This window comes from Acanthisitta chloris, unplaced genomic scaffold (assembly GCF_000695815.1).
Source record: "Acanthisitta chloris isolate BGI_N310 unplaced genomic scaffold, ASM69581v1 scaffold13440, whole genome shotgun sequence".
In the NCBI taxonomy this organism is placed as follows: Eukaryota; Metazoa; Chordata; class Aves; order Passeriformes; family Acanthisittidae; genus Acanthisitta; species Acanthisitta chloris.
The window spans coordinates 15,570-42,578 of record NW_008650014.1 but is presented as its reverse complement, the minus strand read 5'-3'; the positions used below and the strand labels follow the sequence as shown (position 1 = coordinate 42,578).

At 39.8% G+C, this 27,009-nt stretch overlaps 1 protein-coding gene across 1 annotated transcript in view; it reads right to left on the bottom strand.

The window, feature by feature from the left end:
* Positions 1-27,009, bottom strand: part of EPSTI1 (epithelial stromal interaction 1 (breast)) — a 48,350-nt gene that overhangs the window by 13,767 nt on the left and 7,574 nt on the right. Inside the window, exons 2-7 of the mRNA XM_009082993.1 lie at positions 23,800-23,858; positions 21,726-21,809; positions 17,280-17,353; positions 16,567-16,650; positions 11,326-11,399; positions 691-784 (exon numbers count right to left, since the gene is read on the bottom strand). Of these exons, the coding sequence (XP_009081241.1) occupies positions 691-784; positions 11,326-11,399; positions 16,567-16,650; positions 17,280-17,353; positions 21,726-21,809; positions 23,800-23,858 (469 nt within the window). The remainder of the gene's footprint in view (positions 1-690; positions 785-11,325; positions 11,400-16,566; positions 16,651-17,279; positions 17,354-21,725; positions 21,810-23,799; positions 23,859-27,009) is intronic.

The window sequence follows — 27,009 nt, the reverse complement described above, 5'->3', positions numbered from 1 at the left end:
CCTGCTGAGTTGCTCATAATGAAAATTTCTGTCCACTTGGCTGCCTATTTGCTGTCTTCCTCCAAGTACAAACCTCCCTACAGGAGAAATACTTCTATATCAGGGTTAATATTCCTCTTTGCAAGTTTTCACATTAGTAAGACTGCTTGGTTTAGACGTGAAGAGACTAATTGCATGTGAAAAAGCCTTTTAGAGGCAATTAGAATAATGAAATTTAAGCAATACTTCATCTATTTCCTCATTACATTCATACTTACCAGACTCATTCGAACTGGGACAAAGACCTCAAGCACTGTATGGAATCACTTCTAGGATGCAGTGAGAAACAAGCTTTTGTTTTGACTAGATTTCTAATGCAGTAAAGCACCTGCTGACATGAATTTGAGGTTTCAAAAAAGCTTACCACCAATGGATGGATACAAGGCACATTTAAGATTCCGATCTGACCTTAGAATATAAATCTGGTTCTTATTTATCAGAGAGAGAGATCTGAGCAGTACCCTACTATGTAGAATACTCTGCCAGTGTGTGAGAGATAATGTAGGCAGTCTCATTCACCCAGAAAGACTCCTTGGTACTCACTGAGTTGTATCTAGGCAATTAAGCTCAATTAGAATATTCTAACATTACACTATTGACAGCACCTGGAAAGATGATAGAAAATACAGCACATGCCACGGTTTTGCTTACCCATGCTGTAGATTCTGGGCCAGGATTAGCAATCTGACAGGAATCACTCTTTGGCAAACCCACATCCAATCTGTTCAATAATTCATTGGTTTTGCTATGAAGAAATCCAATCCAAATAGAATTGTTAGTGCTCCTATAAAAATAAACACAGCTTTTTATTCCACCTTTGGAATCTAGCCTAGAGATTTTATCACGTGTCTGCTGAAAAACATCACAGGTGGGGAAAAAAAGGGTTATGGAAACAGACAAAATGAAATGGGACAGGATACAGAACCGATAGTGTGGATAAGACATTTGCTGGGAGGATTTAAGCAAACAGTTATTGCTGTTTGCATGTTTTGGGTGTACAGTGGTTATACTTTCTTTCCTCATTGTAAAGCTCCTGTAACACAGACTCATACACCATTGGATTTAATCAGGATGCAACTGCTTCACTGAATTGTTGCAAATCCTTCTACTAGATGTATAAATCTCAGATAAGTAACTTAAAACATTATTTTAAGGAATTTTTCTTCATGGTTAATACAACACAGCCTTACAACATATTACTTAATCAAGCAGAAAGACTTTGAAGCATTTTTGTTGCATTGGGAAAAAAACCCAACGCTTGTCTTTAGTTGTAGCAGAACTGCACAACATTGTCTTTTCTTATTCTGGCAAGGGCAATTTTCTTTTTCCAATCACATCCCTTATAAACAAATTTTAAAAGTAGCATTGCTTCTTTTCAGTTTCAACTAAGTACAGTTAAACAAGGTCACAAATAATGGGAGTTTGGGTGCTGTGATCAGGAATCAGTTTCCTAACCTGCACTCCCAGGTGTATCTATTGAAGTCTTTGCTCACTCAAAGCAGCAGACTTAGAGGAAAGAAGAAATTCTATTTCTGTATACAGATTTAGAAAGCATGTAAGCACTGAAGTGAGAGCATAAAGAGTGCTTCAAGAGACATTCAACACAAAGATTTACTCTGCTAACAGGGCAACCAGCTACCTCTGTTGGGGAGAAGATGCCACTACTAAAGACATAACCTTGGAGAAAAAGCCTTGGCAGTCAAAGAGTCATGATGACTAACAGCTGAAACACACTGCCAAGTGTGTTTTAATCTTTCACTCCATGATCTGAAATGGTGAGTAGATGCATTTTCGGCAAATGTTCTGGTCAGTGAGGAGTGGTTTATTGAGGAGAAGTTGGGAAACACAAGAACCCACAACTTCTTCTCTGCTACTCTACACAATACAAAACCATGTTACCACTTCAAAGTGCTTGCTTGAGTTGTAGCAAGCTAGGCTTTTAGAGTCTCATCATTCCCAGTTCACTCCCTTTCCTCTGTTACCTGAGCAGTTAACGCAGACCTCTGCCAATGCATAACACAGAAATAACCAAGTGAAACATAGGCTTCCCTGACCTACAAAGTACCTGTATATCATGGTTGCACAAATTAATAGTCTTCTTACCCAAGTATTAAGCACTCACATATTTTTGATGAAAGATGAGTTATTGAGTGGTAAGATTGCACATAATAACTTTTGGAACTTGAAATTTTAAACTGCAGATTTTGTGTTTCCCTACCTATGCTAAAACTGACACTGCATTTCCTCGATTAGCACACTGATAGATGAAAAGCTAACTCAGTTTTGGTATCCGAAAAGATGATTACAAGAGTGGAAGCAATTAAATGTTTTAGAGCAAGACTGCACTGCCTTTGAATAGAGAAAACACCCTGCTACACCAAACTAAGTAGTACATTTAAAGTGTCCCTATCACAAGAAAGGAACTCAGGTTTCTGGACCTGATGAAAGAAAAGTCAGGTCTTATATATGTTAATTCGTTGTGTGTCATCTCTATGGAAACCCAGAAATGTATCTAGGGTTGCCAGACTGAATGTCTGAATGGTATTTTTCATAATACTAAACCTGTAGTCATAACAATGCAGAGAATAGCATAATCCATGCTGCAGGGAAAGGAGGAAGTCAGAGAGATGACAGTTCAATTAATGTGCTGGAGAGGAAAGGATTATCTCCAGAAGGAAATCAGCATATCAAAGTGTCCATAGGTGTTCCACATTCAAACAGTTGGAACAACATCTCACTCACTTGCTAAAACATCAAGAGCTAATCAAAGATGCTAATAAAATGTGTTCCTCTAAACTAATTAACATAAAGTAAAGAAGAGCATGAGCTGAAGAAATTTATTTGTATGCAGCAGAATCCTGATACCCTTCAAAAATAGCCAGGCAAAAGGAGGTTCAATATTTAGACAAACCAAGAGGGCAGCATCCTCCTAACTGGCTGCCATCCTGAGTTCTGACTTCTCCTAAGCATCAGACTGAAGAGAGCCGTTCAGAAGTACTGGTTAAGCTGGAGCAATCTTATGAGAGTATTTTGTCTTTCTTGGTAGCCCTGTTTCCCACCACACTGTTGGGAAAAAGCCTTTTGCTCTGTCAATTAAAATAGCCTACTCCCATACTGGTATGTTTAATAGCACCAAGCAATACTTTTAGCATGGGAACTCAGCCATCTATATTGCGGTAACAGTTCCTGAAATAGTTTTGACCTGTTGCAAGCAGCACTTTCCCAAATAACTCCTGGCTGCTGTCCAGGAATGAATATCAACTACAAGTAACTCCCAACAGGCATTTTAGATGCTATTGCCTGTTTTGGGAGGTAAAAAAGTTTTCTAGCAATGGAAGCAGGCAGTCTCAGGCCTCCTGGCCTCAAAAGTGACAGCAATTGATAGTGTTTAATTTATTAGTATAGATGCAGCCATAGAGGGGTGAGAACAATACTGGACTGAAAAATTCTTTAGAGCAGTCATAAGGAATACTAACTCTGCTGCCAGGATCATTGAGTAACATGCTGGGAGGGGACATGCATGACAGTGTAAATCAGTCCATGTTGAAGATGGACTGTGGGTCCTCAGATATACGGCTTTACATTTCAAAACTACTCTTCAGGCAGAGTCCTTTCTTAAAAGCTGCTATGTAAAACCATACAGCTGAAGCTCAACAAGTAAATGTAAACTATAGAAACATAGTATCCTAGGTGTAATTCAGGGATTTAGAATTGGCACCCTGCACTCACAAGCTACTCATAGATCCGGGAACCCACAGACATTTCTTACTGTTTGGGACTAAATGCTGCCCATATTCCCACTAGAGTAAGATGAGGGGATGGGTATTAAAAGCCAGAGTGAGTTTAGGTTCTATTCTGGCCTGGGTAGGAGTTCTCATGCTCTAAAAGGATCACCAGCCTTGGCAACTAAGAAGCAGAAAGCCTCACAGTTGACTCCAACACGCAATAGTGAAAGATCTGAAGACCCACAACTGATCTCATTGTAAGAGCTGAAGTCTAAAATCCTGTGCAGAATAAGGCCATTAACATGTGTCATTTGGTCCTAACTCCTGTCACATCTACAAGGCAAACAGAATAGTCAGTCCTGAAAAGGATTCATCCTTAGGGACACGAATAGGGGTATGGACTCAGGCCCCACCATATTTCTCCATCCAGGACTCGCACAGCACTGCTTGCTAAGCTTTTCATTTGAGACTGTATTCCTCTGAGAACAAAGACATAGAGAAAATAATTTTTCTGCCTACACATAAAGTTCTTGGCTTGAAGTCTGTTTTACGGGCTAACATTAAAAATGCATCAATTAAAAAGGCTTCTTGAAATCTTCATTAGTCCTTCCCAATGAAACTAGTGGCATTTAATTCTTTTGCTTTAATTGATAGATATTGAAATGCCAGAATGCAGAAAAATATACTGGCTTTTATGACAGTACATTTTGGAGAAAAATAAAACCCCAGCACAATACTTTTGCATGTATAATAAATCTATTTATTTCTCTTGACAATTTGTAAAATATAATGGCCAACTCTTATTACTACTGAAAACAAGACAGGTCCTGAATTGTTTTCTCAAGCCGCAGCATCTCCACCATTACAATTCTGCTCTAGTGAACGTCCACAAGTATGCTAAGAGTCATTCAAAAACAGTAATAAAAAAAAGAAAAATATAGAAAGGTAAATCATTATAGCCATTTCAGAGGAGGCAACATGAGTAGTCAGCTAAGACCACAGAAGAAGCATGTAGTGCTGAATGACATGGATACCTTAGCTTCCAAATTAATTGCTTGTAAGCAATGCCAAAGTGATATTCCCCATTTTCTTCCAATTCAGCTGAAAATCTAAGAACCATGCATAATACACACATAATGTTAGTTTCACACATCTATCCAGACGTTTCATGAAGGTTTCTAAATATAGTAGGACTCCCCCTCTCAAAAAAAGCCCCAAACAAAAAAACAAACAAAACCAACCAAAACCCCAAACAACAAACCAACACCAAATAAAACCAAACCCAAACCCAAAACTAAATTTCATTCAAGACCCACCAATAAGCATATCTGCACTTCTTCCCACTTCAACATATTTAATTGGCTAAGCATAACTACTTCCTCAACTTTTGCAGAAATTAAGAGCAGTTGTATAACACTACCAAAGCTTACCCACAAAAAATGCTGCTCTTCATCTCAGTAAGGTCCATGGTGGGTGTATTCTCACTGATGCCCTCGTTCCTTCCTCAGTGAGGGCTCTGCCTTGTGCATTGCCATATGCATTTTGTTAAGGCATTTGCTATGACCCACAAGCCAGGCTAGCTGGTACTGAGGCCACTGTTGCTCCTCTGACATGTGGCCTAACAAAACCAAAGACTAAAATAGAAGAAATTCTGGAAGTCGACACAAAGGTCAATGAGACTGCTGTCCACTTATGCAGGTTTCTGACAGATTCTATGTGGGAAGATGTAGAAAGAAACTCCAAATGGAGGTGTACTTGGAACTTTCACTAATGAAAATAATTTGCTAAAGTGGGAATGAAGCTGGGGGCGATGCAATAATACCGTTTGTTAAAATAGTCCCATGAAATGTATATGGCTCTTACTAGCATACAATTACACATGCCTCCTCTCACATCCCCTCTTCTTTGCACAGATTTACCATGGTGAGAAGTTTAGATGGTTTAAATAAGTTCAGAAAGCTAAAAGCAACTGCCCTGTTTACCACAGTTGGACCATTATAAGGAGCAAGGTAGTAAAAACATCTCTGTCAGCAACAAATATGCCTTCAACTCTACATGGATTCTGGTTCTCCAGTATCTCAGCTCTAACCTACACCTGCAAGACAAAGTCCAGTTTCGGGTAAGAAGAAAAAACAAACATCAGCCACATGCAAAATTGCCAGCATAAACTAATGTCCATTTTTAGGAGTGGGGGTACGTAGGGGATTCACCTTTTGCTGGAACCTATATGATAAAAAATTACAGCATGAAATAATTAGTACATTAAATTCATGTATGATGGCTGCTGATGGCTGTTCAGCAATGCCATTTACTGTGAAGAAAGGCCATCCTCTGGATATTTAGTTCACCTAATTCACATTATTATGTTGCTTTCCAACACAAATCCTTCCAGTAGCCACATACCAAGCTTAATGCAGTATTCACAGACTTCCCTGGCAATAATGCGAAATCATAGTATGGAGGACTTGGACAAACCCAATGATAGTGATCAAAATTGTGCTGTCTTTGACAGTAGAATTTCACGTCTATGTGTTCTTGAGCATGTGTTCCTGATTTTGGGGATAAGAAGAAAAAATGTGGCACTTGTTCATTTTAGGTATAAGGCTTCAAGAAAGTAAAGAATAGGTTAAAAAAAAGAGACAACTTTCTCAGCAGAATTATTTTCATCACTTCCTACCCACACCTAAAACTAATCTATCCTGTCAACCCACTTGCTTTTTTTGTTTCCCTGACTGGATGAAATAACACAGCTAGGCTATTCTTTCCTCCCACCAACTCATCCAATATTCCTGGATGGTATTTGAGATGTAAGTTTCATTTATTATCTGAAGTAATAAGCATAAATCCAGTTTTAAGGAAAATGCAGTTTGGTATAAGTCTATTGCATAGATCTTCCATTCTGTGTGCTCCATCTGCATGTGCAATCTGCTTCTATATTTTCAGCCAGCTTGCATGGGCAGATTAATGCATACAATTAGAAAGCAACCTCACAGGCGTTCAATAAACCGCCTTCATTATTACACTCAAGAGAGTCCCTTTGGATGTCTATAAAAGCCTAGTTTTCTGCCTGTTAGCTAAATAATTGACAACGCTTAAAATAATCAGGAGCAAATGAACAAAATGAAGACAATTGTGGTGAAAAGAAGCAAACAAAGGATTCTCAAGGCTGCAAACCCTTTCTGTGTGAGGCCTCTTTCATTCTATCTAGCAACCTATATTAAAAGTCTGCTCAGGCTTACATTTGCACTTCTGTGGGGAAAATTTGTTGCCAGCCTGCTATTTGAACCACACATCATAGGGGACTGAAAACTGGCAAGGACACTAGCATTTATCCTGTAAAAATAGATAAATAAATAAAAAATCTGTTTTGATTCAGGTTTTATTCTCTTACATTTTATGACTTTTGAGAAAACTGCTTTGGCAGGCAAGTGTATATCAGATTGGTTTGGTGAACCTCCTGCATTGTGCTCAGAATATGCACTTAGAGGCATCCTGGAAAATTCTGTTTCCAGCTCCAAATTCTGAGCAGAATATGTTGAGTGCACACATGTACCCAAGTGCAGCAGTGCCAGGAATTTTTACAAGAGTACAACCTCACAAAAACAGACGCATGAATATGTAACAAAGGGAAGGATGACGTGACACAACAGCCATCATGTACTATTGAAAAGTAACCCTATGTTCTAGACTGCTTTTCCCAATACATTAGAAAAACAGTGGACCACATCCAGTAGAATACAAATTAAATAAAGGCTTCTTATTAGAGAGCTGGGCTAAAACCATATGGTGAGGCACCCTACAGTTCAGAGATTCACAAGCCTGCACAGAAAGTTGTGAGATACCCATCGCTCATTACTGTTCGAATGACAACTATGGAGTCCTGAAAAGGGATGTCCTGAAAAGTTCTCTTCTTTGTTTCCATTTGAAAAGGTGGACACTCAGTTCTTCCCTCACATGGATTAGGAATTGCAAAGTATGGAGTACACAAAACTCTATTATCTTTTAATGCACTCTGACAGAAACATCGTCTCTCCCACAGGCCAATAATGCAAAATGCATCCAAGACCCTGTGATTCAGAAGGTAAAACTCCATTTCATGTGTAAGTAGTTTCCGGTAAAAAGTCAACACACAATCCCTATTTTCTAAATCTGGCATCTGCAGGGACAGAACCACAGCAACACTATCAACAACAAATCCTTCATCTGCTTCTCCTCTGTTAGTACAAACCATAGCAATCTTGCTATGTAGCAATGCCTACACCCCAAATTCTGCCCCTGTGTGCTCTTTAGGCTTTTTATATACAGTTACTTCAGGAGATACCTGGTGAGTTTTTTCCATTTTAGTCACCTAACAAAACCTGAGTCCACCTGGGTCAGAGGAGCTGCTGATTCCAAATGTGTGGGGCTTGCAGACTGTACCATGGCATTTTGCATGCCTGTCTAGACTGCATTCTGACAAGACACAAACACATATTCAAGCAGCTGTGGTAACAGATACAGCTAACTTTCAAGGGCCTGTTGTACACAAAGAAGCTTACAAGGTTTTCAAGAGATAGGAAATAACTGTATTCTGTAGACAGAGGACAAGGTTGCAGACAATTTTTCTTTCTAGCACTCCATGTTAGACCCTTTGAAAGAGGATTTCAGTGAGAAGTTCTTGTTTTTAATAGTGACAGGAATTTAATCAGAAAAAACGGAATTCTGGGCAGCATCATACTTTATTGTCAGAGTATGTTAATGACATGAGAATCTTAAGTGCCTTTCCTTATCAAATAGAAGCGGCACTTCATGCAGGAGAGGTACTGATTGGGCTGTACCCCTTGGAGTCTGATACAGCTAGAGGTGGTGATCAATTTTAAAAGGTTTCCCAGCTAATGAGACTGCTGGTAGGCATTGATCTCCTCAGGAAAATTGTGATGTTGCAGCTACAGATGCTTACAGACGACAGACTAACAAGGGAGCTTATCTTTTGCAATGCTCCCCAGGCCATGACTTTGCAGAGGTCATTGCTTTATATGCAGCACATGACCTTCCTTCCCCCCTCTCCCAGCAAGCAGGGAACGAGATCAAAATACTCCAGCAGAGACAGCAAGGAAAGGGGCACAACTTCATATTTGTTCCTTTTGCCTGTAGACAAAGGGTCTTAGATGATGGAAGTAATGAGTCACTCGGTTTTGCACAGTAGGCAAAAGCAGATCTTTAAATACTAAGCATTTTATGTGAATGTGCCTCAAATAACCAGAAGTACTTCAATGGAGTTACCTTACAAAATCTGAAATGTCGCACAAAATCTTTCCATTACTCTTAGATGCTATGCTCCATGATGCCAATGTATCTTAGCAATGCAAACTCAACAACACCCAGTGGTACAGACTCCTCTTCTGCCCACCAGAGGATTCCTTCAGACCAGGGAAGGCATTAGTATCACATTGCACAGCAAAGGGTTTTGCTTAACCAAAATTGCATTCACTGTAGGTAGATTTTCAGCTCATTTCCTCCAGGTGTAGTAGCTACAGGGCCCTCCTGGTGTATGTTCAATACATAGTACATACAAATAATATTCTGATAGTTGAACATAATCTCAAGCAATGGAGCTTGACAGTCCATCTTTACCTGCAGTTGCATCAGTCAGTTTGGTTTCCGAAATGACACTAGCTGAATGCTCACAAAGCATTCCTTAGTCAGTGGACAGAACAGCTGCCAGACAGTTTATTTCTCAGTGCCCAGGCAGCCAGAGTTCCTGCACCACCTGAGGACAAACTGACTGCCAACAGAGAATCATTTAAGTTGGAAAAGACCTCTATGATCATCAAGTTCAATTGTTAGCCCAGCACTGCCAAATCCAGAACTAAACCATGTCCCTAAGCATCACATCTACAAGTCTTTTAAATACCACCAGGAATGGTGACTCAATCACTTCCTTGGATAGCCTGTTCCAATGCTTGACTACCCTTTTGGTGAGGAAATATTTCACTTGTGGCCATTTCCTCTTGTCCTATGATTCAGAGGGTTTGGGCCTGCTTTTGACAAAGCCAAACTTACTTTTAATATTAAAAAGTGCTGAACAGCAGAATTCATTTCATCCTAAGCAAAAAAAGGTACAGACAGGGAAGGTGAGGGAAAGGAAGAGATATGTCTCTGTTCATAACTGAATAAGCCTTTATACAAAAAATCATATTAAATTGAAAGATAAGAACCATGACAATCCCCTGAGTAAAAAGCAAGGCCCATAACTGAGGACCTTGCTCTGCAAGGACTTGGTGTGTCTGTTGTTGATTTAGGCTCAAAGAGAATGAAGGTGTCTGGTCTGTCAGAAACAGGCAGCAATATAAAGCTGTGCAGGGTCTTCAGAAATCCCAAGGAATCAAGGCATGTGTGTGTGTGAAATTCATACTGAGACAAACTGAGGACAAACAGCAATATCTTGAGATACATGCTGGAAACATATTTAAGGAAAGAGCTGTACCTAAAGCCAAATGGGAAGAAACAATAGGAAAAAGACAAGAAAAGTTGAGATCAGTGAGAAAGCACTAAAATGTATAGACATTAGAGAACAGAGTCTGGACAAATGATGAAGGAACTGGTGCTACTAGCATGGGACAAAAGAGATTTCTTTAAAGGTCACAGAGGAGGAAAGAGCAATCAATCAGGCTAAGAATACAGGTGAATAATTTCAGAAACTAAAGATAAAAAAGGTAAAGGTGACTAAACAGCATTGTGTGTTAATTATGTGATAGAATCAGTTTGGATCTGTTAAAAATATATATAAATAGGGTAGAGTGAAGAGTCAAAGCAGGAACTTCACTGCCAATGGAATTAATTATGTCAGTAGTTAAGCTGTATCTAAATCTGACATTAAGGAGATATTCTTGGGAAACAGGTCTTCACAATAGATCTCTACATTTAAGTAGGACTATGCTAAACATAGGAAGTCCTCATTATTTCCATGTGGGTTAGAGTTCTTCACTAGTCAATAAAATAAATGGGTGGAGATGTAATTTATTTTCTGTTTCAATTAGTCTTGGATTGAATGATCACATATTGATTCAGGTAGAGAAAGAAAGCACAAAGTCATTCTATAATTCTCACAGAATAAGGTATGGAGGAGCCTTGGAATATTTCACAGAATCACAGATTCACTGGGGTTGGAAGGGACCTCTAGATGACATCTTGTCCAACCCCCTGCTTAAGCAGGGGCACCTTGAGACAATTGCCCAGGACTTTTGAATATCTCCAAGCATGGAGACTTCACAACCTCCCTGGGCAACATGTGCATATGTTCAGTCATCCTCACAATGAAAAAGTGTTTCCTGATGTTCAGTAGGAACCTCCTGTGTTTCAGTTTGTGTTCCTTGTCCTGAAGTCAAGTTTCAAGTCCAAAAGTGAAAACATAGCAACAGAAGCCAAATCCTTCCTAAGCCCCATACCAGAAAAAAAAACCCAAATAAATAATAGTAAATAAAAATTTCCAATACCCAACCAATCAAAAAAACCCGCAAAAACCCAACAGAAGGACAAGCAGATGATCAATTTTAGGTAATAAATTTCAAATATTACTTACTAATATTGATCTTTAAGGAATGTCTCTCTTCTTTGCATTTCTTGTTGTCTTTTCTTAACTTCAAGTCTCTCTGCCTACAGCATTAAAAACAGGAAAACATACTTGAGATTTCCAGTGAACCAGAAACAAACATTGATTATTTCAATTCAAGTGTTTCTGGTTTTTAAAAGATCTATAGCAGCAGTTGGGTACTTTAAAAGTATTCAGACATAACCAAGCAGCTCCTAGTCAAGAGACCTGTTTGAAACAGAAAATGACACTGTGCTCTTGGTAGATCCATCTACCCAAAGAGCCTTGTGAGCCTTCACAGCTTCATGTCACAGCCTTGCTGGGTACATCTCTTGGTATAACTGACGCAATATTGGTCCTAGTAAGAAGGTAGAGGACCCAAATCACTGCAACAAAGCAGATGATAGTTCTGTAGCACTGAGCAGTGATATAAGTACATGTTGCTCATAGACCTGACCTTCAGGAGCATTGTGTACTGGCCAGTTGAATACATGCTAAGACGGATGAAAGTAGGAGACATTTGTACTTAACCACTGTTATTCTGCCTCAGATAGCATAACCAGTGCCAAGAGTCAACCAAATCCTTGACACATAAAAAATCTGGATACCACACAAATTATTAAGTTCTTTAATATAAAATTGCACATAATTTCCAGTGGAAGGGTCATCTAAGCTACCCAAACCCCAAATTCAAGTAGAATAAAACATTAAAATAAAGCAAAAACTAGAGAACTTGTTTCAACAGCAATATGTAGTTCAAGCTAAATCCAGTCAAAAGGAAGACAGCCAGATTTTTGTTTTGGTTCACAGGCTGTAATTAGGTCCAGTGGGAAGAGCAGTCAAAAGGCAGTTCAGTGTCTTAAAACCACGAATTAGAAGTGCCAACCTGAGATTTCAGCCCACTATATTTTGAACACAAGCTCCTATGCTGCAGTTGGTGGGGGGATGCTCCAAACAGACCTCCCACCCAAGGATCACAACAACTCACACGTGGAGCAAAACACAGCCCTGGACAGGCACTCTGCTCATTTCCCACCCTCAAAATGTAAAAACAAGTAATTGTTTGGTAACCCAGCAACTAGACACTGCTCTGAATGAAGTGCCCTGAAAATTTCAGACAATACCTTGCAGAGATGAGAAGGGAAGTGTAGGTGAGAATGGCCTATTTGGCCAGAGCCCCAGATCAGGGAGAGGACACTACCTGGTCAGAGGTACTGTGCAAGGCCGTCTAGAACAAGGTGGGGGGAGGGTGTAAGAGGGAAAGTGGTATTAAGAAAAGGGCTCCCACTTCCATAATCTTCTTTCTGTCCTGCAATCAAAAACATTTCAGAAAAATTACAATTCTACTGGCAGTTACTCAATTACTTTGCCTTCAGCGAATTCAGGATGGCTATTTTTAATTGGATAATGACCAACTGTCTGGAAGAGATTTGCAAAACAAGTGCAAATTCCTCCTTCGCATGTATTGGATTAAGAAAAAAATCCTTTCAGATGTCTGCAGATAGGAAAAGAGCCACTGTGTTGTGTGACGATATAAACAGCTGGAAGGCAAATGACTTAGAAGTTGTTATTCAGAAAAAAGCAGTGGAAAATTACACAAAGGGAGGAAGATGAATGTCTGAATAAGATGTCCTGTTGTTCAGTCATTTGACATGCAGAGACAGTGGTAGAACATATCATGTACTGATGCAATTGAAAAATTTAATCAAACTGTAGTAAGGAGCATCGCTGACTGCACAGTACAGGTAAATTTTGAGAGTGTCCAAGGGATATCTTGTTTGCTCCTAACCACTCCACCCAGAGACAGATAATTTTTTAGGCAAAAAGACTCCCACCCATTTGCACAACTTTACAGGGAAAGAAAGGAAAGAGCAAGAAAGGAAATCTGATGGCTTCTATCATTGTCAAAGGTGATGCTGATAACCTCAAGACACCAGCCATGGCTCCCAGGCTTTTTCTCAACATTACTCAACACTGGGGTCTGACACCTTCACCTCTGAAAAAGCATTAGATGTGGGATCCACCATCACACTGCAAGGCTCCTCCAAGTTCAAATCCAAAGCTCATGGGGGCTGTTGTGGTCTAGCTCACAGCTAGAACACAGTGATATTAACTTTGGTAAGTACAAACCTTCAGTATTATCCTGGTCTCCCACTAGATAAAAAAGAAGGAAACATCCTACAGCTATTCTACCACCAGAATGGTACCTGAAGAAAACTCCAGCATCTTGAAATTATTCACTTGTGCTTGGAGTGACTATTTTATACTCTGGAAGTTTATCCTGGAGCCCCTGTTTAGGATTCATACAAGTCACAGGCAACAGGACTGGGATATTCTCTAACTAATTACAATCTATCAATAGGCATTGCCAAAGCACTCCACATTTGGCATCATCTTCAAAAACAAAGCCAAGAGTGGAACAGCTGTGATATTGAAGGTAAACATGTTGAAAAACATTAGCAGAAGGTCTGTAAAGTGCCTGGTTTTAACAAAATCCTAAAATAGGCCATTCTTGCTGATTAGCAGAGTCAAAATAAGAAGCACATGATTTGATAAAAAATAAAATGAAATTACAGCTTATCCTAAATAAGACAGTTTCTAAAGATGACAGGACTGTTTATGATGCAATGTAAGAGCAAAAAAAAGTTGCATGCAGTAGAATTACACTGAGCCTTTCCACTTCAACTCCTTTGAGTCTTAATATTCAGTCACAACTTAGCCTATACGAGGAAAGGCTAAGGACAGGGTAACAGTAACAGATATTGAATGACAGGAAACAGAAACATCCGGTGCACTGAAGTTATTCTATTTCATGTACAGCACAAATGCCGGAAGTTTAAAAGCAAGAAGTCAAATATCTGCCACTTGCTTAATTATTTGGGAACACAGAATGAAGAATGTTTCTTCTCTCGGGAGCTGGAGAGAAACAAGGTATTGGTTTTCCAGCACCTAATAACCTCATGGCTAATAAAAAAATGATAGAGATAGGCACTCTGGACTCATACAGATGGTAAGGCAGATCCACATTTGGGTACTGCTTTCGCAGATACAGAGTTTTCTCTTGTTGACAAAGATAATGGAAAAGTGGCTGCTGCTTTACTCTGCAAAACCAGAATTAAAGCAGTAACATAAACAGATCCTAGGTTCACAAGCAGAATTGGATTACAGTACATCATCCTTACAATCAAGGAAGAACTGAGCTGAGTACCAGCACTTGTTCTAGTCATTGCACATTAGTCTGTAGGGCTTCACCATTCCTATCTGTTGGCAAAGTAACTCTCCAGCTGTGAAAGTTCAGGGCTCCTGCTGATAAAGCTAGTTAGACATCATCTCCTCTCAGACTGTCAGACAATTTGGTTTTTATTGAATCAATAATAACCTTGAGCAAAAGAAGGGCTTGCCAGCAAGAAAAGATGGCTTGTGAATTTGCAGAAAGACATGCTCTCAGCCGATGCCCTGCAGGTGCAGCTGAGTACAAATTGATCACTTCAAAAAAAAAGCTCCTTTCTTGTGGCAACCAGGGCCCAACATTGGTATACTGTACTAATTCTTTAGAATCCCTGTCATACTCGGGTCTTGGGAGCATTACATCTGCAGGCAGGGTTAGATAGCCAAATTAACACCTTTTAGTGGCTTTCTGGCATGCTCTTCTTAAACACAAGGCTGCTTTTCTTAATATATAATCATCTTCCAAGTAGAATTCTTCATCATCTCAACCACTATTGTGGAAGACAAGCTGAATAAACAAATTCAAATTAAGAGTTCCCTTTCATGCCCCTCTGTTTTGTTTGATTGCTTTCTGGGTATATGTTTATTTAGTCAAAATAGACATTCTGTTTGGCAAAGATGTTTGCCATGATGTTGCATCCTCCTTTACAAGAAAGTGATAGTTATAGTTTTACTATCTATATCATCAATAAAGATTTTATAATCTGTGGGAGTGAAAGGAAGGAAATTAAAGTGCATGAAAACAAAACAGATACATCAATATATTTTCCAGGTGTAACTAGAAATTATAGCAGTCTTGTAACATTTTTCTTGTCCAATGCCTATGGGAAAACAACATATATTCAATAATTAATCCACTGTCTACCATTGCTATCAACACTGCTTCTGGACCTATACATGAGCAGGTAACCATTAATGACATTTTCACATGACAATATTTATTGTCCTTGTGAGCTATTGTGTATGGGCTTATCCCCAAAGAGTAATGCTTACCACTGAAAGACTGGGAACAGACTAACCCTTACCCAGAGGCAATTACAGCTATTTTTGTTTGGCCCTTGTATACCATCCGGTATCGATGATTTTTTAATTAACTCTCAACATTCAGTTTCTGCAGAGAAAATAGTTTTTACTGTTGTGGAGGCAACACTTGTAAACCTGAATTCTCCCTGTCTCTCCTTGTTATTGTGCACATCATATCATGCTCCCTCTCTTTTCTTTTTTCATTTAAATTCCGCATTGCATTTTCAAGTGAGTACTACTTGGTTGCCACCAAAGAGACACAAAGGAACTTTTACAAAAGTTTGTGCAGCACAAAGGACAAGAAGGTGCTTTGTGAGAACAACTAGAATAAAGAAACAAATGCAAAATAAACCAGCAAAATTTGAAAGTGAGCTATCATTGGTGTCACTATATGCAGAATATTAGAAGGAAAAGTGATCTGACATATTAGCAACCCACCTGTGTGTGCAAGCCCCAGAGGAGCTAGAGGGGCACTTGAATTTCAGGGTGGTCTCAGCACAATACAGATAGACTACACTGACCTTTTCATGATTTGGATGCCTTTTCCACCATGATAGGCTGGATTTTCTAGTATTCTTCTCATGTGCACAGCAGGCAATTATGGTTTTCTGTAAGGTCTTTGTGCCACCTGCCACTGTCTGATCTTATGGAGAAAACTAATGCCAAAGCGAAACATATAAACTGCATACACAGTGTTACACCTGACTCTCATATTCTCCCTTTCTGTTAACTCTTCAGGATGGATGCAGCTGAAAGACTGGAGTTTCCGAAGAGCCAAAGGAACACTCAAGCCCCAAAGAACACCAGGTCAGGCATCCTTCAGTCAGCTACAAAGAGGAGGAGGACTGGATTTCCAAATTCCTTGGTGCCATCCAGGGCTAACACTTAATTTGATTAGCTTGTTCCATGAAGTTTAGCAAAATCAATCATCAACACATGAACTTTGTTATGTGGCTCCAACTTAGCAGTAACCAGGTTTACCTTTTCTCTCTGAAGTGCCTTCTTTTTCAGGATTTCATCTTCTTCAGCTGCCTTTTTTGCTTTGACATATTCTTCTCTCTTGTGCTGCATGACATAAACATAGAAAATTATTTCACATATATATGTATACAAGGAATACATAGGGTAACTTGACTCCTCTACTGCACATCTTTCAAATCTAAAGTGTACTTGGAGAAAGTTTCCAGAATTTTTTCCTTAAAATGAGAACTGAATAATGCAGGCTGTGCAACAGTTATTCCAATATTGGCTTTAAAAAGGTTGAGAAAGCTAGGACTGATAAATGGGCATCCATGCAAGGAATCGTGCAGCTGATTGATAACTTACAAGCATTTATACCTCTTACAACAGGAACAACATTTCCACATAGGCACGGGATAGGGTGGTACATTGATCAATTAGTCGAAGTGCAGGCAGCATGCCAGAAGATACAGCAAGGCAAATAAGTGTCTTTACAACTGTACTGGTTATTATTTTAGATATCATCTGTGATAAGGATTGCTACATATTTATAGACAGATTTCTCATTTTCTTTGGTGCAGAACATTTGTTTCTGCTTTTCTGCTGCTTCCTTCAGGTTCCGTGGCTTTCTTCTGTCAAGCAGCTGTGAGTTCATTTTGTAGTCATATGAAACACTTCATGAAAAGATTTCTTTTGAGTTCTAAAAATAAACAAACAAATTTATTCTTACTGACCTTTTGCTGGTATTTAGATTGCATGAGCATCATTTGCTGTTTTTGTCTTGCTTGAGCCTCTGATTCCTTTCCACCTTTAAAAAAACCCTCAAACATGTAAATTGCATTTTAAGTGCAAATCCCAGTCATTTCAGAACACAGCAATATAACAGATTGGATGTGTGCATATACAGGAAATTTTTCATAATTATAGTAGCTCTCTGACACTAAAGAGAACAGATAGGAGACCTTTTTGATCATTTTATCCATCCATCAAAAGCACTTGCTTATTATTTACAGAGCATCCACTGTATCACCCAGTCTACCAACATGTCCTACAGTATATGATCAGTTTACTGAGGAACTATTCCATTTTCAGAAAATCAGTCATACTTTGCAGGTGAGGTTTCATTTTCAGCTCCAGCTATCCCCATCTTTGCTCAGTTTGCCACACGCATACAGAGTCAGAAATTTTATCACCTAAAAGTTTTTTCAAATTTAGGATCCTGGACTCTGCCAGCTTTAATAGGATCATATAATTTTAAAATCTTCTAAGTAGTGTCTTGGGGCTCGAGGAAGAATCAACTTTCTGAAATGGAAGTCATTGCCTTTTCTCACAGATCTCACATTCATATCCAGGTGGAAGAAGATGTCCTTTTCCAAAGGCACAAACTCCCTTTTTAGAACATCAAAAGCTCTGGCCATAATGTTCAGCCTTCAATAAAAACAAACAAACAACCCACAAACAGAACAAACAAAAAACCCAACCACACAAAGAAAGTGATACTAGGTCTTAAAAAATGGAGGGTGTGACTTTAATTCTATTATTCTCCCCAGGAATTTTATTAAGTAGTTTCTTGTTTTGGGAGAGGAAATAATTTATTCCCCCAGTTGTTAAAAAAAAACAACAGCCACCCCAGCTCCATTCAGAGGATAGGGGTTGCATTTTCCCCTAGTGTTTTCATGAGAAATTCCTCACTATGCAACTCCTAATTTTACAGAAACAGCTGGACCAATCTGTGCTACCTGAGGTGCCTGATATCCTGGGCTGCATCAAAAGCAGTGTGGCCAGCAGGTGGAGTGAGGTGATTCTCCCCATCTCCTCTGCTCTCATGAGACTCCACCTAGAGTGCAGCATCCAGCTCTGGAGCCCCCAGTATAAGGACACGGACCTACTGGATTGAGTCCATAGGACAGCCTGGAAGATGATCAGAGGGCTGGAGCAGCTCTCCTATGAAGACAGGCTGAGAGAGCTGGGAGACCTTACAGCAGCCTTCCAGTACCTGAAGGGGGCCTACAAGAAAGCTGGGGAGGGAATTCTTGCAAGGGCATGCAATGACAGGACAAGGAGGAATGACTTTAAACTGAAGGAGGAGAGATTTAGGTTAAACATAAGGAAGAAATTTTTTTACTATGAGGATGGTGAGGCATTGGCACAGACTGCCCAGAGAAGTTGTGGATGCCACACACGCCTTGGTAGTGTCCAAGGCCAGGTTGGGTGGGGCTTCGAGCAAGCTGGTTTACTGGAAGATGCTCTCACCCATGGGTTGGAACTAGATGATATTTAAGTTTCCTTCAGACCCAAACCATTCTATGGAATGTATGACAACTATACTAGATCTTTCAGGAGGGATTGCTCCACTAAAAGTAGCTTTCTCCACTTATCAATGGAAGGTAACTAATCTTTAGGTGCTTTTGTGAGGTTCAGTGACTGGAATATCAATTCCCTAAGTGTGGCAACATTTCTATGCACATGAATTAATCCATAAGTTCTCAAGAAAGACTGGCCATATAGTATACAAGCAACAAGCTTAGAGTAGCAATAACCATACAGCTGGCATTGTAGAGTGTCTGCTCCCCAGGTCTAGAAATAAAATTGCTACTAAACAAGTTTTGAAGCCTTTGGAGCTAAATCTTTCTTTTTTTTTCCCTAGCCTTTCATCAGCAACGTTTCTTGGCACACGTCTTGTGTGCACTCTATTTTCTTTTGCATGTACTGACAGACATCAACTCTAAACAAATATTTTTCTGATATTATTAGCCATTGCCTTTCAGCCAGGTTTAATTTATTCAAGTTGGCTTGGCTGTACTGTGTCAAATGTTCCACTGAAGTCAGAGTGTGTTGTGACTGGCTATATATAATATGATCAAAAAAAAGGCCATTGCATTTATCAAGCATGATTTGTTGCTCTACTCATTACTTATGGAGGAGCGTGGAACTTGCATTCTTCACTGCTCTCGTCCCTCCATGGTGCCTGAAAGTTTGACAGTCAAATATTATAGAGTTGAAAGCCAGAATACTTATTTCCCTATGGAAAGCATGAGTGTTAACAAACTTCAAGAATTCTCTGGTGATTTGGACTCAATGTGTAGTCTCTTAAAATCACTCTGAGAAAATAACATATGATACTTTTTTACCTTAATGAGTACCTACAGTGGTGAAATTAGAGATGCTGGTTTTTTTGTTTTAGTCTTTGCTTGAGCACTCTTTGTTCCAAAGCTGTTCCTGTGGGAATTATAAAATCTAATAATCTCTGCACTTTACCTCTTTTCAGAGGTGCTGAATATAGTGCCTGTGCCTCATTCTCCAGGTGTGTAAGTGGCAGCTAGACAGTCACTGAAGAGATTGTATTTTCTTGGGTTTTTTTCTCTTAATTTGCTTCTCTCCCAAGAAAGTTTTTTTAAAATGCATTGGGTCCAAAAGAAGTTAAGACTTCCCACACTGGGTCACTGACTCTTTGCCACCACATCCTCAGTCATGCAGCCAGCCTGCACACATTCTACACAGACACTGCACACCCAATTTCTGTTTTCAGATTTCACTTTCTTCAGCAAAAGGTTTTATGGTCCTCTTGTGATAGAAACATGTCTCTTGGGAACTACTCACAAGCAAGAAGCAGATAATATGCATGAACTCACAAACAACATGTCTGAACACATGACTGCATGTGATGATGGGAATACAGGGCACTACCACCACTGCAAACAACTGTGACTCGGGCTGCAGGGCAGAACATGTGGGACACAGCATGTGCCAGGGGAAGTTTAGGTTAGATATTAGGAAGAGGTTTTTTACAGAGAGAGTTATCAGGCATTGGAACGGGCTGCCCGGGGAGGTGGTGGATTCATCATCCCTGGAGGTTTCCAAGATGAGATTGGATGTGGCACTTAGGGTTGGACTCGATGATCTTTGAGGTCTTTTCTCACCCAGTTGACTCTATGATTCTATGATTCTATGACCAGTATGAGCACTAAAATAAATCTGGGTTGGAGTCAGTCACCTCCCACCTGCTATCTATTTTTATACACAGTATGTCACCACAAACTTATCTTGTGTAGCATGGCAGAGAAATAACTTAACTTGCAGGTCAAGGCAAATAATAGCCTGCACTGTGCACCTCAAATTGTCCCATGACAGCCAAGGGAAGGAAGGGCAGCTCTAGGTTTACAAAACTAATAAGGGTATCATTATAATCATTCAATTTGCTAGAAGTAATTCTGTCCCATTTCTACTAGTGCAGCTCCTCAAGGTTATCCTATCATGTTCTATATGGATGATGCTTTAAAGTTGTGTTGTCAGCAAGTTTCATCAACTGTCTCCTACCTTTTTTGTCAAATAAAGATACTAAAACAAGATAGCTCTGAAGACTGGGACTTGGAAAGCATTTCTAATAAGGTTCCTCTTGCTTCAGCACAATCTGCAGTCCTATTCTCTGAACAAGATTTGCGGTGGTTTGGAGGGTTTTTTTTGTCTTTTAAATCTTTTTTAAACTAACTCTGAAATAGCACTAACTTAAATGCTTTATAGTGGCTGCAATTGAAGAGAAGTCCTACAGTTTCTTTCACTTGTCTAGGAAACATGTTGGTTATCTTAGCAAGCACATCAGGTCAGTTCAAGGTGACTTAAGTTCTTGTAGCTTTTAATCCTGTTTTTTGCTTACTAGTCTTGTTATTTTTATAAAATTGGTAATACGGAGCATCATGTACATTTAGCCTGCAAATGCTGAAGCTGCAGGGATCACTTTTGACTCTTCAAGAGCCAGCAGTCAGGAAAGCACACATACTAATCCCTAACACAGAGGAGTTTTCTTATGGGTAACTAGAGGGTCTCCAACATGTGCTATCCACCTGTATGCTAATATCAAGTGCGTGCCCTGTCAGAGACATCAACCACAGACAGTGTCAACAGCAGGAGGTATGATCCACCTGGGTTTCCCAAATGTTAATACAGACTTTTTAGTCTGATTTTGACACATTTCTTGATTGACAATCTATGCTGTTTGTTTTCAGAAACAACTTCATTGCCATGACCATCCAGAAGCACAGAGCACATCCACTAGGTTCATGTTAGGCCTTATTGACACTCAAACCCTTTCATAAGCAGCATGTGACAAAAAAAATGAAAAAGATATAATATCTGGGAAAATTAAATTTTGTAATTTGCAATTGCTGATTTGCATGTCTTACCAAGTTTCTGTGGAATCAATTGAATTCGCCCTAGTCTGTGCTCTTCCTTCCACTGCTCCAGGTCATCTAGCTCTTTCTTAGCAACTGAACAGGTATAAAAAGAAAGAAATATATGGAGGTTAGAGAGAATACTAAAAAGCAGGCAGTATTGCTAATTGCATGTAATCCTGAAGACCATCCAGGAACAGAAAAACCTCTTCTCAAGGGGTGCAGACACACTCCAAGAGGTTACTAGGTCACTGCAATGATAACTAACAAGGCAAACATTTTGCCTAACAGGAGACTATAATGGTGAGCAAACCCTAGGATCCAATCCAAAAAGCGAAACAAAAAACCAGCTAAGAGACTGCTAATAGACTGCTTTTAACTCCTGGGAACCTGTAGGTAAATGCCATAGTATTTAGTCCTGCAGGTAAAACAGAAGTTGATACGATTAAGATGTTATTGTTGCATAGAGGGAAATGCTTGTGGTTAACATTCCCCAGCAGGGAAATGAAGAGTAAGTAATTTTCCCTTCCAACCACATGCTCCCTAAATAAAAACAGGAGGAATGCATGAATCCTCTTCAAATTAAGACACTTTAACATAGGCATCCACATGTGAGATGGGCAGCAAGTTCCAGTGTAGTCAGAGGAAGTCAATACAACCAGGGTGCCAGCCATATGCTCCAGGACGGCTGGTTGATTAAATTTCTCTCTTTATTGACTGACAAGGGAAAAAACCCCAACAATTCCTTTCAATAGCAAGGCCAACCAAGCTTATGGAAAGAGGCACTGTGTTTTATTTTTGCACTGCAGTTGCTGTGGCAGCTCATTTCACTCTTATTAACCATATTCCTAATGGCTAGCTATGGCTATCAGGCACCACCACCAGCTCTCCTCTAACAGGATAAAGCCAGGACCCAGGCAAGTTTCTAAAGAGACCCAAAAGAGACACCAGCTTCTTATTTCACCTTTAAAACAAGTATTTAGGTAGAGACTGGACTCAGTTAGGTCCTATTTATGCCAGTATTCAAGACATAAATACTTGGCATGCTTCACACCTTGCACACTGGTGACACAACGTGAAAACAGATATTTATTAGAGCAGCAGCACCTTTACTGTTAACATCACACTCAGGTCTGAGATGATCTGCTGCTCTTCATACTCCTAGAAGATTATGGTTTGGTTCAGGATAAGTCTATTTTCTTTCTTGTAACCAAAGGAAACCCAAGACATACCAGCCTGATAGTGAAGCATTTCAGCCAAACTCACAATGTTTGAGAAGAAAGAATTTAATTGCAGAGTTTCCTTGAGGACTCAAAACATGAGAAGCGCTGACTGACTCCTTCAGCTTTCATCTTGCATAAATCAATGGCCAGGACTGCAGGGCTGCAGTGCTCGGCCACCTCTGCATACAGAATTTATTTCACAACTGAGTCTTGCTGTAACTTTGTCAATGAAAGGTTCCAACATATGCCTCTTCTTTCTGATAGAGGTTCATGGTGCTCCTGCTTAGCTACTTTCACCAGCAAGACTCAAAGACAAGCAAAAGTGAATGCATATTCACAGATACTTTCCATCTAAAATTACCTTTACAAGCTTTATTAAAAGAGTCACCCACAATCCTTAAATGCAGATTCAAGAACCAACAGTGGCTGTAGGTGCTTTTGTCTCCACATGGGAGTACTTTAAAAAATATTTCTTATTTATATTTTTCTTCTTCTGCCTCCTAACACAGAGACTGTTCAAAGGCAGGTTCTCCAATCTGAATTCAATCCTGTAACAGTGGGATAGAGCTATTCCAGCTGAGTCCTGTAGAAGCCAGTTTGAACAGCTTCAGCACTGAAATTACCAAAACCCTTCTCCTGAACAAGATTTACTTTGTGTGAACTGTAGCCAGATGAGGAGTCAATCTTGAGAAAAGCCTACATGATGATGGAGAATGCTCATAGCACTGGCTTCACTGTCACAGGTGCACATATAAAACCGTTAGTAAAATGAGGATAAAAGTTGCAAGAGCAATAAAGTGCACAAACCCCCAAACTTAGTCAAGAAGAAATAATTTATTATCATATTAGACAACTCAGCTTACCTTGCTGCAACTGTTTTCTTCTGGTTTCATTTGGAGTTACGAGGATGTACGGCCCGACACTAAAATAAAAGAAAACACTCTTATTTCTCCTGTTTACAGAAAACCAGGACTAGAAGGGAGTTCCTTCATCAGCAAAGTCAGTTTTCTGCTGTTGTAGCAAATAACTTCATATAAAAACCAGTATTTATTCTGATTCAGGTCTTCAGGAATATTTGGCAAATACTCTAGAAATATTTGCTATATTTGGAGTTGGCAGCAAATACCAAGGGTAATATTTTCAGAAACTTTAAGCATAACCTTCACTGTTTTTATTCAAGTCTCACTCTAGTTTGCTGACCTCAAATCTCATGCATTTCAAATCAAAACACTTCCTTGAATCAAAATGTTCCATGCAGAAGATCACTGTCGACTGGGAAGAGCACTGATGCTGGCAGTCCCACCCCATACCTTGAGGTCACCAAGCACCCTGTGGATTTAAGCAGTCTGCCCAAAAGTTGTCCAAGGAGTATGCAAAGTCATACTGTTCGTGATGGACCCAGGTGACTTACTCTCAGCCTGAGCCTCAGTTTCCTTGTCAGCCTTTTGTTTTCAGGCACTAGGAATTTCTTGGGCATATTCATCTTGCTGTCATGCCTAAGGTGAGACTCACTGAATCAGGACAAGGGTCCTGTTTTGCTAGACTTAATTCAAAATGCAGTTGCTGTCTCAAGGAGCTATCAATCTAATCTGACAGCAAAGAAGCAAGACAGGGTTCAGAGTGTATTAAGAGACTTGAGGTGATCAAAAGAGTGATGAAAACATGTCACTTCTACTTGGAGAAGACAAAGGGTTTTATCTACATGGTGTATTGTGTGGGTAGGAGTTTACACAGCTCCTATTCAGCAGAAGCTGAGCCACAGGAGTGCAGGTTTACTAGAAATGCACTAAGCAGCAGTTGGTCCCATGTATCAGGGTATACTCACATCTCTCTTGGCAGGGTTTTATATGCACGCATGGGCACGAATATTTCATCTGAATTCATCATGGCGAAAGCACAAGGAAAAGAGCAGCTAACAAAGAATAATGAGGGGTGAAGGCTGAGCCTCTTAAGGAAGGGCCACAGGGGGTGGCTAGAGTACAAGCCAGGAAGCAGAGAGAGCACAGTTGGCTGCAGAAAAGTAATGAAACAATGAGGCCCAAGACTAGGCTTAAAAGTGGAATGAAATTCATGCAAAGAGATCAAAGTGCCAAAAGCTGCCTGCTGCCGCATCACTGTAATTCAGGGTTTGGGAAGAAGAATATTTATATCCAATTACCTCTTTCTCTTTGAAGACTTATTCTAGGAGGATGTGGATTAATTTATGAGATTAAACTAGTAAAGATCGAGTTGCAAGCTTTAATGATGCCATTTAATATGATCCTTTCCCTTCCTGCCAGCATACTCTGGTGCCCCTGAGACTGTGAGACTGTTCTTCACCTCTCCACCGAATCTCAGACCCTCAAAGGCAGGAGCTAAGCGAGCAGCAATGCCTCACTGGCAGTCACCACACAACTGGAACCACAACTTAAACAACACATCTTGCTTATGACATGACATTCTCTATCAGTGATGTTGCTTCAGATTTTTCTTTATTTGACTGAGTAGTAGCATTTACACTTTATGATGACATTCTCTATCAGTGATGTTGCTTTAGATTTTTCTTTATTTGACTCAGTAGTAGCATTTACACTTTATCCCCAAGTGCCTTTAACAAGCTGCTGCATAATTTATCTGTTTCATGATCTTTTTAGTAGCTTTTGTTGGTTGTTTCAGATATTAAGATCATATTTCTCTCAAGTTCATACACAAAAATTAAGTATCTTTTATATCTCACTCCCTTCCCTTTGACAGTGATAAAAACTCCTGAAATTTTGGGTCGCAAGGCTATATATTTTCCCCTCCCAAAAATCAATCAGTGCATCCCACCGCTTCACAGCACTAGAGGGCAGAAGAGTTTTCATGCCATGTACTTTGATGACTTCAAACGGTGTTTATTTAGTTGATTTGTTTTAAATTAGAATCAATTTTAAAAGAAAGCAGGGACCTCTGCTTGTTTGAACACGTCTGAGAAACCACAGTATCAAATCTAGCCCTTATGCCATGAATCACTTCCTTTATCTGCTTCTACTTTTTGGCTGGAAGGCTGAGAGTCCAGGAGCACAGGAGGGGGCTACTATTCTGACGTCTGACCATGGCCTCACCTTCAGAAATTCAGAAGGACTGTGTATGAAATACAGAAAAGATCAATCAGTTTAATACAGGGATAGAGGTGACACTACATTTACCGTCTGTTTTCCAAAGAGCAGATTAAGAGTCACAGTGGTTAAAAGAGTGCTTAATTAAAGGCTAAATCAGTTTCCATGTTATTGAAATAAAGGCAAAGTTAAAATTAAATGAGGATATCAAGTCTCCAGTGGGGGCAGGAAAGGGAGAACAGGTTACCAGCTTTTGCTTGTCTTTTCCCTAATGCTTATCCCGCTTTGTTTTAGTCCAAGTTATTAGGGAGAAAAAAAAAAGGAGGAAAAAAGGTATTATCGAATTTGTCTAATTTTAAAGTGTTCACCTTGGGCTCTGGAAAGATGTGTCAGAATGTAGCTTTGGCTACTGGAATGAGGAATGGCCTTAAGCTGAAAGAGAGTAAGTTTAGATTAGATATAAGGAAGAAATTCTTTAGTGTAAGGGTGGTGAGGCACCGGCACAGGTTGCCCAGGGAGGTTGGGGATTCCCCATCCCTGGAGTTGTTTCAGGCCAGACTGGATGGGGCTCTGAGTAGCCTGGTCTAGTGGAAGGTTCCCTGCCCATGCAGGGTGGGTTGGAACTAGATGATCTTAAGGGACCTTCCAAACCAAACCATTTTATAATTCTGTGACTGGGGGAAGAAAGACCAAGTATATGGTAAACCTCTTGAGGGGTGGGTGAATGTCACAGTACAAACTAGTCCTTGCTTTTCAGTCCTACAGCAGGAGAGGAATCAGATGAGATATTGTCTGAGAGACTTTACTTGCCCTCCTAAACTCCACACCTAGCATCCCTTATTTTCTTGAGATTTTTTTTTTTTGAAGGAAAGAAAGTTAATGCAAAAACTCACCAGCAGGTTTCACCTTGTGTTTTTATCCAGTTTGCAGGATATTGCATGTCATTTCTTTGTTCAGGCAAAACCTCTGATCCAGTAAAGCCTATAAAACCCACTA